The 16,288-nt window shown below is 37.4% G+C and overlaps 1 protein-coding gene across 1 annotated transcript in view; it reads left to right on the forward strand.

Annotated features, from left to right (window-relative positions):
- The window catches only part of SLC9A9 (solute carrier family 9 member A9), a 564,963-nt gene that overhangs the window by 330,190 nt on the left and 218,485 nt on the right, over positions 1–16,288 (forward strand). The window contains exon 12 of the mRNA XM_049785894.1: positions 12,882–13,035. Coding sequence (XP_049641851.1) covers positions 12,882–13,035 — 154 coding nt within the window. The remainder of the gene's footprint in view (positions 1–12,881; positions 13,036–16,288) is intronic.

The raw sequence follows: 16,288 nt of genomic DNA on the forward strand, positions 1-16,288 counted from the left end.
TCCAAAGCCAGAGGCATTGATGCAAGTAGACTAGGAACTGTGCCTGAGATTATCCGATTTACAATTACCCTTCATGACTGCCCAAGGCATCCAGAACAAACTTCATTTTAGGCAAAAATATGGTTATGTTGCCTTTTTTTCACTAGCCTTCCCTTAAAATGATTTGAGTTCAGGAAGAATGGGAGGAGGGAAAGTTCTGTTTGTCTCTCCCAAATTTGGTTTCCAGAAAAACACAGTTGATTGTACTTACAGAAGGTATGCTGACTGAAATGGTCCGTTGGTTCTGCCTCTATGGGATAAAATAGCACTGAATTGAACATCCAGGTTGTCCTGTCCTGGGAAATGTATTCTAAAACTGGGCTGACATTTTTTTTTGCTGAAAGTAGGTAGGTACCCTGTGAAAGGTTAGGGAGACACCACCCAGAGTAAAAGCAACACATGATTCTATTTTCACCCAAACCAGGGTTTGATTTTTCAGATGAATAGTAAGAATTATGTTAGATTTTTTAAATTAACACCTTCAAGGAGAGTTGGATAGATAGTATAGAGCCAGGAATAAGCCCCCCAAAACAAACAAAAAAGCTGTGGGGAATTGCAAAGAATTGGATCCCAACTAGAAAGATATATAGTAAAAGAACTCTTCTAAGTTGTAAGGAATGGACCATTTTCTAGAGAATATTTTCTAAGTAATGGTCCATTTCTTTATGGCTTTTCTGCATCCCTGTCCACCCACTGTTTACTTCATTTTGGGTTCTAATTGAGTTTCAGAGGAATAATATGACCTTTCCCTTGCTCCTTTTTTGGTCATTCTTGCTTCACTCCTGCTCAGAACATTATTTGGAGGTGCTCTGCTGGTAGAGGGGTTGCATCACTCAGTTCTCTTTTTGTAGAGGAAGAAGACTGCAGAGATCAAAAAAATAAATCAGATCATTTCTAACAATGGCAAATTCTGACTATGATAGAGTATAGAGACACTGGGTGATGGTGGGCAGGCACTTAGCTAAAGCAGCCAGAAGAGTCGGGGTTTGGTGGGAAGGAGCAGATCAGTGGAAGTGGAGGGGTGTAGCCAACAGGTGGTAGAACATACTTGGACTTAAAATTTTATCTTCTTACATTTCAAAGCTCCAAACAACTCTTCATCTCCCTAATCTCTCCTGATAAAAGTCCATAATGTCCCCACTGACTAGTCTCCTGATTCCATCCACACACCCACCACATCCTAGGATAGTATAGGCACCTGGGAGGGAACATGGCCACACATAGTACATATCCCCTAACTAGACAAACCCTTCTTCCCAGTGTTCTTAACTATAACAGTCATCGGGCTGGAAAGCAGCTCAGTGGCAGAGCCCCTGTAACAGCTGTATAAAGCCTTTGCATTCTTGATTTATAGTTCTATTTACAATATTTCATAGTTTGTTCCCATTGGGAATTGTTTAGTTCCTTACTTTGTTTCTTTCTACTTTGCATTTGAGCAAAATCATTTGGTATTTTTTTTCTAATTGACTTACTTAGCATGAAACACTTCAATTCCATTCAAGTTATAGTGAATCTGTAAGATTTCATCTCTTTTCATATCTGAGTGCTATTTCATTATATATGTGTGTACATATATATATATATATATATATATATATATATACATCACCATTTCTTAATCCATTCATCTATTGTTGGGTATGTACATGTTTTCCAGATCTTGAATATTACAAATAAGACTGATTGGCATAGATGTGTATATATTCTTTAAAATTAGTATTTTAGTATTCTTGGTATAGAACCCCAGATATAGACTCACATGAAAGTTCTATTTTTAGTTTTTTGAGGTCTTAAGACCATTTTCAATAGAGAATAAACTAGAGGGCATTTCTATCATAATAATTTGGTTTCTTAAAACCACACCCTTATCTTTTAAAAAAAATATATTCAGTGTTTTGTTTTAGTGTGGGGCCACAACCAGCAGTTCTCAGGAGCTCAGTGGTTCAGAAATTATTTCTGACAGGCTTGGGGACCATTTGAGATGTCAAGGATTAAACCTGGGTCAGTTACGTGCAAGGCAAATGCCCTTACCCGCTGTGCGATCAGTCCAGCCCCAGTTTTCCAGATTTTTTTAATATACACCATTCCTCCCAGCATGCAGCGATAATTCATTGTTATTTGATTGTCATTTCTTTGATAATTATTGATGCTGAACACTTTTTCATGTGCCTGCTAGATATCTTTATGTCTTCTTTGAGGAACTGTTTGTTCATCTCCTTACTCCATTTTATAATTAGATTATTTGCTTTGTTGTGTGGAGTTCTTCTAGGGCTTTATTATCTTGGTGTTAGCTCTTTATCATAAGGTATAATTTGTCAACATTTTCTCTCAATGTGGTGCCTTTTATTTTAGATTTTATTCCTTTTTAAAAATTTTTTTTATTTTCATTTAGATCACATGGTTACAATATATCTTTGATGTACAAAACACCACCATCAAAGAGCCCAAGATCCTCCACAACTATCTTTATGTCATTTTTAGTCCATTGCTTGGCAATCTTTATGTAAGCCAAGGCCAAATGTTTATCATCATTTGATACTATCTATCTGTGGGAAACTGCTCTATCAAAAAAAAATTCGAGGTCAGGCTAACCCCTAAGGAAAACAATTTAGATCTTTCAGCATAAAATGGGGCGGCAAACATGAGTCCAGGAAAGAATAGAATAGATAATGGGTCAGCAAATGTGCAGCTAGGAAAGGATAGAATAAAGCAGCTTAAGTCTTTTAGACATAGAGGGAAAACATGGGCAAAATTAGAAGAGGATATGTCATGCTTTCCTGTATATTTTAAAGGTGCCTGATGATCGGCTATGTGAAATCTCAGCCTGCTCACTAGATCAAGGATACTGGTCTAATTGGCTTTATTGCTAAACTTTGCCATATCTATGATTTGTATTATTCCCTAAATCATCAATGAATGAGATCATTTGGTATTTGTCCTACTCCCTCTAAATTTCACATATTCTCAACTCATGTTACAGAAGGTAAAAAAATAGTCTTCTTATGTCTGCATAATATTCTTCTACACATATTGCATAACTTCTTTATTGATTCATATTGTTATATCCTGGCTATTGTAATCTGTACTGAAGTGAACCTATGTGTACAACTTTACTTTGAATGAATTTGTTTTTATTGGGACAGAGTAATGCCCAGACATGGTATTGCAATGTGATGTGTAAGCTTCATTGATACTTTTCAGTTCTTTTTACACTGTATTTCATATAGAATAAAAGTGTAAGCACTTTCTTCTTCACAGCATCACTGGCAACATTGGCCATTTTTTAATATATGACATTCTGACTGGCATGAGATATACATCATTTTTTTAATTTTTAATTTGCATTTGGTTTGCCCAGAATACTTTTTAATATGCCTATATGTCCTCTTTGAGGAAGTGTTCGGTTAGCTGCTTATTCCATTACTTAATGGGATGATTAGTTTTTGTTGTTGAACTTTGTGAATTTTTTATATACATTGGATGATAACTCTTTAATGATATATGGAATGTAAATTTTTCTCCCATTAATGTATGCAACTTTTTGTGTTAACTAATTTTTTTGGCCACTTAAAAATATTTAGTTTGATATTTTCCCATTGTTGGCTTTTCTGTGTTTTGACTTTGTTTTGTTTTAGGTTGGTTTGGTTTATTTTTCAGTACAGTTGAAATCATTGAAGACATCTCTGAAGTTCATAGTCTTTGAGTGGTCTGCCTATATTTTCCTCCATCCAGATTTCCCAATGCTATTTGTTGAAGTGGCTTTCCTTGAACTATTTCATGTACCTAGTGTCTCTGTCATAGATTAACAACTCATGCATCTGAGGATTTTCATCTGGGCTCTTGTAAAATCACCCCACATGCTGTACCTTCAACCCCAGGTGAATGAGTCTACAGCAGAGTCACTGCACGAAAAAGTCCAGTCCAGGCTGAGGGTGAAAAACATGTAGTATGGCAATCTTCTACCCAATATGGAGAGCAAGCTGCCTGCCAGAATTGTTTTTATTGAGTACAGAGACTACCTCCAGCTGAGAGAATAAGGACAGAGTAAGGACAGATAGCTCAGGCTATCCTGAGCCTGTCCCGCACCACCCAGGTTTACATATAAGACAATCCCTGTTTGGGGATAAAACCAAGTTGTAATCAAATAGATACAAAGGTAAAATAAGGTATAATCTAACGGGCTCTTAATTATTTTCCATTAATCTGATAATATATATTTGTTGGGAATCACATATTATTGATAACTATAATTTATAGTATAATTTAAAGTCAGAAAATAAAATACCCCATCTATTTTTTCATAGAATTACTTTGACTATTCAAGGAGCTTTATGAGTTTATAAACATTTTAATAGCTTGAAATCGTTAAAGAATATCATTATAATTTTGTTGGTTATTGCATTGAATATGCAGAAGACTTTAGGTAGGATACTCATTTTGACAATGTTAATTTTTCCAATTCATGAGCTTAGATGTTTTTTTCCATTTCTTGATGTTGGCTAATTTCTGTCAGACATAAGTTTGTTATGATATTTTCTTACATGCCTCTAGGGTCACACTGAAATCAATTATTCTCACTTGTATGTGACTGGCTGACAATAGGGAATTTATGACACCAGTGCTCTGTAAGACTATAGCTCCAAGATCTCCTACCCTAGAATTTATAGTTGCCAATATCTGGCATCTTATTTGGTGTCACCATCCAATTGTCTTTGATAGTGACTGAATATTGTAATAATATACTCCATAACAGCTGTTTTACAAGCTGATTATAATAGCTCCAAAGAGAATTTTGCATTTGATAGTACCAGTTTGGAGTTTATGCTCTAAATTATGGTCTGATATTCAAGGCTTACCTCTCTGGCATCTGCTACCTGCTGCCTCCTTTCAGATAGAAAGAGAGGTACCTTGTCTGTACATATACTGCCAGTTTCCACTCTGTTTGAGGCATAATGATGCAGACACAAAGTAAACCCCTGTGCAGCTTTTCTGCTTATGTTACAGTACAGACTGTACTTTGGGGTTCTTTGGGCTTTGGGGTTCTTAGGAATGTCAAGTAAGCATTGCATGCCAGCCACCAGTTATTTTGAATGTTATAGCTCAGAAGAGGTCAATAGCAACAACAGAGGCCCCAACAGAAGCTCCACTGGTCACTTCCTGTGACTACTTTTAAACTTCTCACAGTAACTTTTTTCTCATTCCAGGACTAATATTTCCAATTAATGACCTACATTTATATGTTTTACATATCCCCCATCCCAATGGTCTGAGTGGTTATGCCTCTATAAAAGATAGCAAGATAATGGATCATTCAGAATTTGTTGCACAAAACAATCAGATCACCTAGATAAATACCAACCAGGCTGCCTCTTATTCATCCTACTCAAGTGTTATATAGAGAGGCACCCACCTATTTAGTTTATGCTGTAACACTTTGTGTCTTCCATCTTAGACTGGAGGTACTGTCTGATACAACCACTGTGGGGAAGCTTCCTTTAGTACTGAGCTAGCTGTGGCCATAAACCTGTCAGATCACAAGAAGCTGTAAAGTATAGAGTGGGGTCAACTTTGTGACCCTGTCCAATAGAGCCAAAACTGTGACTTCTATTGAGTGGCACCAAAGCTGACTCATTACTGGGTAAGATTCATCTCAGGAATGGCTGCTTCCAATCTGGGTCAAGTATAACTATTTCTTTTATTGGATGTCATAAGCACCAAGATCTTCCAACTCAGGAAGTTTGGGTAGAGAACTAAGTTTCGGAAGAATCTTTGTATGCAGAACCCAGCACAGGCTAGTTTGGTAGGACAGAGCCATGTCAGCTCAGGCAGCAAACCCTTTGGAGGGGCAGAGTCAGGATTGCAAACCTTTGTGCAAGACTCAATACAGAAATGGCTGCCCCCTAGCTCACTGGAGACACAGTGACCCACTGTGTTAAAGTCAACAAGTCTTGAATTTGTTCAAGACTAACCCAGCAAATGCCATTGTAAAGCCAAAGTTCTGTAAATCCTTTGTACTTGGCACCCTCCTTCCTTAGGATGGCATTATGTTCAGTACCAGCTTGCAAGTTTCTTTTCTTTTTTAGTTGCTGCCTTTCTCTCTGTGACCACTCTCCCCACTCAGAGAAAATACTCCTTAACTGTGAACTTGTTCGCAATTCTGTGTTCTGCAGTCAAGTCTCCCTGAGGCAAAGACTATGTTTTCCAGTGAATTTTTCTCAGTGAAACCATTTGTGGGACTTTGCTTAATTTTTTTTTCTTGCATTCTTTGTGTTGAGGTCATAGGACCACTTCCTTTACAGGCATCTTGGCCCCATCCTCTTTAGACCCCCTCAGTGTATTTCTAATGTACTTAATAAATTATAAAGAGCAGAAATGGAACCTCAAGACATTCTATTAAATTTAGAGATATCAATCACTTTTACATAAGTAATCTTGAGCCATGAAGAATTAGAACTTCATTCATTCATTTATTCGTTCAGCCAATATTTATTGGGCTCCTATTATGTACCAGAATTGCCCTGGGTAAAGAGAGAGTAGGTTATAATATAATGTCTCCAGTATTTTAATAAGACAAGCTTAAGGTTGTACATGAATATGCTACAACCCAGTGTCAGATCTCAGAGGAGACTGCACAGAGAAAGCAGTGACACAGCTGAATCTCAGTTTGTTAATGGGAAAAAGAACTGAAAAGAAATTGGAGGGGGTCAAGAAGAGAATAATTCTGATATGGCAGAGTACAGGTGCAAGACATCCTCTACCTCAATTTTGGATTCTGAATGCCTTAAATTCTGCATTAGTGGGGCCGGAAAGATAGCATGGAGGTAAGGTGTTTGCCTTTCATGCAATAGGACAATGGTTGGAATCCCGGCATCCCATATGGTCCCCTGTACCTGCCAGGGGCTATTTCTGAGCATACACCCAGGAGTAACCCCTGAGCGCTGCCAGGTGTGACAAAAAAAAAAACAAAAAAAAAATTCTGCATTAGTCTGCTGACAGTGGTTATGACTTGGAAACCATGAGGTTTAATAATTGTATGTTCTCTGTGTCAGACTATACATATGAAACATGCTTTATATATCTGCTATATAATATTTTACCATATTTAAATTTAAAGTGACTTTTAAGAGGGACTATTTTTAGAATCATGGGCCCAGGAATAGAGGTAACCATCTTCCTCAATTTCTCCAATTGGGTACATAATCCTAGGTAGTAATGTTTAGCACCTCCTGAACATTCAAGAAATACTTAGTTTTAACTATTACTTTGCACTACCAATAAAAGTGCTCTAGGGGGTACTTACCCTTCCTGTGATATAAATGTGGCTGGTCTGACCTTCACCAATTCAGAACACATTTGCAAGTTATAACAAATTAAGTTTCACTTTGGTTCTTTTAAGATAAACAGGAAACTGCACATTTTTAGCAGCAGGGGTCCTTACTAGAAAACTTTCCTTGGTTCAATAGTCTTGTATTGTTATGAATAGAACATCAACATAATTAACATAAGAATTCCTCAGAGGCCAATTTTAAATGAAACCACATTTAATTGCAGGTGATTCTTTTATTTCCCTAGATGATTCTAACTTTCATATGAAGTTTGTGAAATATGTCAAACCTTTACAAAGTAAACCCCCACCCCTTTAAAATGAAATAGTACAATAGGATTATTTCTATTAGTCGGCCAAAAGAAAGAAAAAAGGAAGATAAATCTAGCAGAGGTCCCCCAAACTTACTTGGCTTACCATCCCCTTTCCAGGAAAAAGAAAATGCATTCAGCTCCCCCTTGGATGTCTATGACATCTAAGTACTGGCTGAAGCAGTGCACAGCCATTGAGTTGACCAATCCCTAAGCCCTAAGTATCTGTTGAGTAACTGGAGAAATCTAACTACAGAGAGGCAGTGACTCTCATCGCCTCTTCTAATTGTCCACTTAGCAACCTAACTTTTCTCAATTGCTCTGCTGTTCAACCTTCTCCCATGTGGCATGTGCCATGTGTCCTACCTGTGACCAGGATTGCAGAGAGATGTTCCATTCTCCAAAAACACTCTCTAGCTGGACCTTTGCAGGTGGTTCTTTACGGAAAAGGGGTCATCTTATCATACTCCGATAGTTATTCCTAATTAGTCTTTCAGCCAGCCATGAGTACAAGGCAATAGCTGCCTTTTACTTTTTTTATTGTGAGTTCTCTGTATTGTTTCTCCTGTAAATATATAGTTCCATATATAAGATATATATTGTTCAGGAGACAGAATTACTGCTAACTCGAGTATATTTTTAAACAAAGAACTGCTCATGTGTTGATGATTTAGATTTAAGAGCATAGTTATGCTGGTTTTACATGATAACCATACATTATTAAGCATCTTTAGAAAGATCAATGATTGCACACTTTCTTGCCCTTGATATTCAACAGGAAAGAGCTTATAAGAAGCATGATGGAGATAGTCTGAATTTTGACTCCATTTTTCCTCCTTTCTCCTTAAAACTCAAGGCAATGAAAGAACAAAATGAATATTTAACATTTTTTAAAACATATTTAATTGTTCATCCCTTAATGCTTTAATGCTTCCCCATCTAATTTGGGTGGTCACACAAATGAATGTACATTTCTAACAATGTGGGTTGGAGGAAAAGAAAATGTGCAGAAATCACCTCTGTCTCTTCTATCTCTAGCTATGATTGAGCACAGCTAGAGCTCTAGCCTGGCCCATAAACTCTGTCCTTGGATACAGCAGTCTTTGCAATGACAGTTTGCATCTCCAGGCCAGAACATTATTAAACTGTTCCTCAGTCTTCAGGGTTATTAACACCCCACTCTCTCTGGACCCCAGCTGAGTCAGAATTTATGAAAATCCATACATTCTGGAGGGGAGGGGGGAAGTGCTTTGCTTCTCCAGCAAGGTCATCTCCTTGTGTTCTGAAATTTGACTGTGTGGAATTTTTTTTAAATTAATATCCCTTCAAATGTTATCTTCCTTATCTTCAGGCCGTTTCCTTGTCTACATTCAGAATGATTTCCTTCCTCCATTACATTTTGTTCCTTGAAGGTATTTGATAATCTGAGCACATTGCTCTCACTATCTAAGGTTTCCTTGTTTCAAGCAAAAAGTATTAAGTCTCTCTAGTCTAATCCCCTACATCTCCTGTTAGACCACTTGTGCCTTGCGTATTCTGGCATGGAGATAAGAAAGTGTTATGTTCTAAGTTGGGAACATTGGACAAAATCCAGAAGAGTTATAGTTTCATCCTTTCTATTTTATATTTTTATTCCCTTTCATATATAGGCAAAGATTTAGAAATCTAGATAGTGCAGTATTATAAAAAGTAGACCATTGAAATTTTATGTATGTGATTTAAATTTTCTTATAAAACTCGTCTTCTTATAAAACTACCTCTTTGACTTATACTTGCTGTCATTATAAATGTTTTATTTGTCCAATTAGGTAATATAACTAGGTCTATAAATGTCTTGTACATCTTATGTTGGCCAAGTGAGACTTTCCATTTAAACTTGTATTCAACTTCTGCTTTTATTTACTCTTTTTCAGTCTCTACCTCTGTTTTTACTAATTCTCTCATAATTTTTATGTGAAATATCAGCATTTACTCTTCAATACCTATTAAAATACATTAATACAGGTTCATAAAAATTCAATTAACATACTGTTCCAAAATAAGAAAATAAAAAAGGAAGGAAGCAAGTTTTAATAGGTTAGTTTAGATAATAGAGTTCAGAGAAATGTTAACTCATTTGGAACAATTTTTTCTGGGGGAGCCAAAGCTAGAACATTGCAGTAGGGTGCTTGCCTTACATCTTACCCACCCAATTTGATCCCCTGTTCCCCTTGTGGTCCCCTGAACCCCACAAGGAATGATTCCTAAATATAGGGCCAAGAGTGATCCCTGAATACTGTTGGCTGTGGTCCCAAAACCATATAAAGAAAGTAATTATTTTGAGGAAGGTGAGGGGGTTCCTCTAAGCATTCATTATTCAGGAAGTTTCCAGGGGGCTCAAGAGGGTTTTAGTCATCCGCGCTAAGGATTTAATCTAGGACGCAAGGATATAGAGCTACTTGGATCCTACTAGGGATTACCTGGTCACCTATCAGTGCTTGAGAGTGAGGTAGAGTCTCCAGGGCTACATTGGGTGGCACGTGTCCAGAGATGGAACTATGGTCAGCTACATTTAAGGCAAGTGCCTTAATCCTTGTATTCTCTCTCAGGCTCCTGGAATAATTCTGTAATGCCATTTACTGCTTAATTTTTTTCCCCAAGTGGCTTAAAAAGCTTGCTTTTCCTTGTTGTCTGACTCATTTCAAATTTTGTTTTTGGTTTTGAACCACACTCAGCAGGGTTTAGGGGCTATTCCTGGCTCTGTGCTCAGGATCAACCCTGAGTTGAGCGTAGGGACCACCTGTGGTGCCAGAATAGATAAAGATTCTGAACCATAATCACAACCACCATAGATATATGATTGGCAAGTGCCTTATTTCCTCTACTATCTTTCCCGAACATTTGGTTATTTTTTTCCTGGCCATACTACCAGTGATCAGGGCTTACTCCTGGCTCTTCACAACAGGGATCAGGGATGAGCTGAAGGGACCATAAGGGATACCAGGGATTGAACTCAGGTCAGCCAAGTTCAAATCAAGTGCCCTCTTCACTGTCCTATCTCACCAGCCCACATTTAAATTTTAATAAATTTTAATTTTAATTAAATGTAGTTAATTTAATTACATTTTAACTGTTTTTCCATTGTTGCTGTTGGGATACTAGAGATAGTGCAGATAATAGCACACTTTGTTGCTATACTAATCCTCTGGGTTGTAAGAAAACTTTGCCTTTCAGTGGCCATGTTTGATGGGGTTCTTATGTTTTGATTATAATGTTCTCTAGAAATCATAGACGTGATGGCACAATGGCACAAGGTATTCCCACACCTTTGCCTGTGGTGTTACTATACATTTTGTTGTCCAACAGAGGATCCCAAAGGGTTGTGCTGCTGTGATCACATTTGGCACACGAAGAGATTCTTGGAATTAAATTCATCCTTCTGAGGGAAGTGCTTATTGAGCCCTCCTAAGGCCTACATTTGGTTTTTCAAAAGTTGATGTATGAAACTATTCCACTCAAATTTGACAATATTGAAAACTGATAAGTTAATTATAAAAGATAGCTTCTCCAATGTAATTAGTCACCAAAGATTTTTTTTTTCTTGAGTGAAAACAATTTATATTGTGTGGAAAGGCAAAGATCTTGAATTCTTGAAATAAATTTTTAAATAAAAAAAAATAAGGTTGGAACTATCACTCTTCCCAATATTAATGGTTCCTATTTACTGTTTTAATCAAGTAGTATGCTTTTAGAGGCAGGTCAGTAATATATATCATGGAGTAAAATAAAAAACTCAGAAATTATCCACAGAGATATATTCGATTGGTTTTTGACAAAGGTACAGAAATAACTAAATGGTTTAATTCAACATCATTAGCAGAAAAAATAAACTTCAACCCAAATCTTGCTCCCTATATTATCTAAAAATTTTCATGAACCTAAGTGTAAAATATAAAGCAAAGCAACTTTTAGAAAAATAATAGAACAAGGAAGTCCCTAGGGCCTGAGTGATAAGGACAGAGTTCTTGGACTTTGCTACAAAAACTAATTAATAAAAGGAAAAATAAACACATTAGATTTTCTCAAATTAAAAACTTTCACTCTGTTAAATAGTATCTCATTAATATCAAGAAAAGAACAAGCTTTACAGGAGGAGGAAATATTTACAGGCTATTAATCTAACCAAGTGCTGTTTTCTGTAATATATAAAGAAATCTCAAAACTATACAATAAAAAAAATCCAATTATAAAATGAGAAAAAAAAAACAGGAAGAGCCATTGCACCCAAGAGAATAAAGAGATAACAAATAAGTACATTAAAAACTGTTCAACACCATTAGCCATTGGGAAAACGCAAATTAAAATTCCGGTGAGTTATTGCCACATACCTATCAGGGTAACTAAAATAAAAAAGCAGGCCCACAGCAAGTGCTGGCAAGAATGCATAGCAATGAGATAAGCCCTTTCTTGCTGGTAGATATTTAAAATGGCCGAACATTCACGAAAACAACTGATTCATTTTTTTTAAGTATACAAATACCCTAGGTCCAGTGGTCACACTCATGGCTTTTCTCTCAGAAAAATGAAAAGTGTCAACACTAAGAGCAATTTTACTCATAATAATATAAGGCTCAGTGAGAACTTTTCTGAGATAGTCAGACGGATACACAGCTGCAAAACACCTGTGCCATGAACTGCAACTCAACAACAACAACAACAACAACAACAAAATGCCTCTCAAGACAATCGATAGGCTGGTGAATCTCTAGAAAGTGCAATCGATAGGCTGGTGAATCTCTAGAAAGTGCAGCCAAGTGGAAAAAGCCAATTCCTAAAGACTAACTACTTCATAATCTCATTTCTGTGGCATTCCTGACATGACAAAGTCATGGGGAATGAGGAGAACTAATGAGTAGTGGACAGGAGTTAGAGAGAGTGGGAGTGAGGGATGGAAGTGAAGTGGCTCCAACCCAGTACTATCTTTGGTGGACAGTTTGGTGACTGTCGATTTCCAAACTCTGCTCCTGATTGGCTTGGTAGGATGCAGGCACTGAACACAAATTTTCCCAGCATACACTCTTTCTTACTACTGCATATGACTCTGCTATGGTTTCAAATGAAAGTCTCATTTAGGAAAGAGGTCGTGTTTAGCAGATAGTAAAGATAAATGATGTCCTATGAAGAAAGGGCCATGGCGTATGTTGATTTCTTCTCCTTTATCCTGTCAGGTTTGCGAGGAGCCATTGCTTTTGCCTTAGCCATTCGCAACACAGAATCCCAGCCCAAACAAATGATGTTTACCACCACACTGCTCCTGGTATTCTTCACTGTTTGGGTGTTTGGAGGAGGGACAACTACCATGCTGACCTGGCTTCAGATCCGGTGAGTTACTGTGTAACAAAGGATATCAATACAAAAACTCAGACTTCTGTGTGCTTCTGTTTCTGCTCTTGCTCACTCAGTCATGTGTCCAAGAGCTGTGTACTAATTTTCTCAAGGTGTAGGGGGGTGGATTAAAATCAACTTTCTTTTTTTTTTTTAATGCATAATTTTTTTTATTTAAACACCTTGATTACATACATGATTGTGTTTGGGTTTCAGTCATAAAAGGAACACCACCCATCACCAGTGCAACATTCCCATCACCCAAGTCCCAAATCTCCCTCCTCCCCACCCAACCCCCGCCTGTACCTTAAACAGGCTCTACATTTCCCTCATACATTCTCAATATTAGGACAGTTCAAAATGTAGTTATTTCTCTAACTAAACTCATCACTCTTTGTGGTGAGCTTCCTGAGGTGAGCTGGAACTTCCAGCTCTTTTCTCTTTTGTGTCTGAAAATTATTATTACAAGGGTGTCTTTCATTTTTCTTAAAACCCATAGATGAGTGAGACCATTCTGCGTTTTTCTCTCTCTCTCTGACTTATTTCACTCAGCATAATAGATTCCATGTACATCCATGTATAGGAAAATTTCATGACTTCATCTCTCCTGACAGCTGCATAATATTCCATTGTGTATATGTACCACAGTTTCTTTAGCCATTCGTCTGTTGAAGGGCATCTTGGTTGTTTCCAGAGTCTTGCTATGGTGAATAGAGCTGCAATGAATATAGGTATAAGGAAGGGGTTTTTGTATTGTATTTTTGTGTTCCTAGGGTATATTCCTAGGAGTGGTATAGCTGGATCGTATGGGAGCTCGATTTCCAGTTTTTGGAGGAATCTCCATATCGCTTTCCATAAAGGTTGAACTAGACAGCATTCCCACCAGCAGTGGATAAGAGTTCCTTTCTCTCCACATCCCCGCCAACACTGTTTATTCTCATTCTTTGTGATGTGTGCCATTCTCTGGGGTGTGAGGTGGTATCTCATCGTTGTTTTGATTTGCATCTCCCTGATGATTAGTGATGTGGAACATTTTTTCATGTGTCTTTTGGCCATGCGTATTTCTTCTTTGTCAAAGTGTCTGTTCATTTCTTCTCCCCATTTTTTGATGGGGTTAGATGTTTTTTTCTTGTAAAGTTCTGTCAGTGCCTTGTATATTTTGGAGATTAGCCCCTTATCTGATGGGTATTGGGTGAATAGTTTCTCCCACTCAGTGGGTGGCTCTTGTATCCTGGGCACTATTTCCTTTGAGGTGCAGAAGCTTCTCAGCTTAATATATTCCCATCTGTTAATCTCTGCTTTCACTTGCTTGGAGAGTGCAGTTTCCTCCTTGAAGATGCCTGTAATGTCCTGGAGTGTTTTGCCTATGTGCTGTTCAATATATCTTATGGTTTTGGGGCTGATATCGAGGTCTTTAATCCATTTGGATTTTACCTTTGTACATGATGTTAGCTGGGGGTCTAAGTTTAATTTTTTGCAAGTGGCTATCCAATTGTGCCAACACCACTTGTTGAAGAGGCTTTCCCTGCTCCATTTAGGATTTCCTGCTCCTTTATCAAAAATTAGATGGTTGTATCTCTGGGGAACATTTTCTGAGTATTCAAGCCTATTCCACTGATCTGAGGACCTATCCTTATTCCAATACCATGCTGTTTTGATAACTGTTGCTTTGTAGTACAGTTTAAAGTTGGGAAAAGTAATTCCTCCCATATTCTTTTTCCCAATGATTGCTTTAGCTATTCGAGGGTGTTTATTGTTCCAAATGAATTTCAAAAGTGTCTGATCCACTTCTTTGAAGAATGTCATGGGTATCTTTAGAGGGATGGCATTAAATCTGTATAATGCCTTGGGGAGTATTGACATTTTGATGATGTTAATCCTGCCAATCCATGAGCAGGGTATGTGTTTCCATTTCCGTGTGTCCTCTCTTATTTCTTGGAGCAGAGTTTTATAGTTTTCTTTGTATAGGTCCTTCACATATTTAGTCAAGTTGATTCCAAGATATTTGAGTTTGTGTGGTACTATTGTGAATGGGGTTGTTTTCTTAATGTCCATTTCTTCTTTATTACTGTTGGTGTATAGAAAGGCCATTGATTTTTGTGTGTTAATTTTGTAGCCTGCCACCTTGCTATATGAGTCTATTGTTTCTAGAAGCTTTTTGATAGAGTCTTTAGGGTTTTCTAAGTAGAGTATCATGTCATCTGCAAACAGTGAGAGCTTGACTTCTTCCTTTCCTATCTGGATTCCCTTGATATCCTTTTCTTGCCTAATCGCTATAGCAAGTACTTCCAGTGCTATGTTGAATAGGAGTGGTGAGAGAGGACAGCCTTGTCTTGTGCCAGAATTTAGAGGGAAGGCTTTCAGTTTTTCTCCATTGAGGATAATATTTGCCACTGGCTTGTGGTAGATGGCCTTCACTATATTGAGAAAGGTTCCCTCCATTCCCATCTTGCTGAGAGTTTTGATCAAGAATGGGTGTTGGACCTTATCAAATGCTTTCTCTGCATCTATTGATATGATCATGTGGTTTTTATTTTTCTTGTTATTGATGTTGTGTATTATGTTGATAGATTTACGGATGTTAAACCAGCCTTGCATTCCTGGGATGAAACCTACTTGATCATAGTGGATGATCTTCTTAACGAGGCATTGAATCCTATTTGCCAGGATTTTGTTGAGGATCTTTGCATCTGCATTCATCAGTGATATTGGTCTGTAATTTTCTTTTTTGGTAGCGTCTCTGTCTGGTTTAGGTATCAAGGTGATGTTGGCTTCATAAAAGCTATTTGGAAGTGTTTCTGTTTGTTCAATTTCATGAAAGAGTCTTGCCAAGATTGGCAGTAGTTCCTCTTGGAAAGTTTGATAGAATTCATTAGTGAATCCATCTGGACCTGGGCTTTTGTTTTTCGGCAGACATTTGATTACTGTTTTAATTTCATCAATGGTGATGGGGGTGTTTAGATATGCTACATCCTCTTCCTTCAACCGTGGAAGATTATAAGAGTCCAAGAATTTATCCATTTCTTCCAGGTTCTCATTTTTAGTGGCGTATAGTTTTTCAAAGTAGTTTCTGATTACCCTTTGAATCTCTGTCATATCAGTAGTGATCTCTCCTTTTTCATTCCTGATACGAGTTATCAAGTTTCTCTCTCTCTCTTTCTTTGTTAGGTTTGCCAGTGGTCTATCGATCTTGTTTATTTTTTCAAAGAACCAACTTCTGCTTTCGTTGATCTTTCGGATTGTTTTTTGA

Source organism: Suncus etruscus, chromosome 13 (assembly GCF_024139225.1).
Source record: "Suncus etruscus isolate mSunEtr1 chromosome 13, mSunEtr1.pri.cur, whole genome shotgun sequence".
In the NCBI taxonomy this organism is placed as follows: Eukaryota; Metazoa; Chordata; class Mammalia; order Eulipotyphla; family Soricidae; genus Suncus; species Suncus etruscus.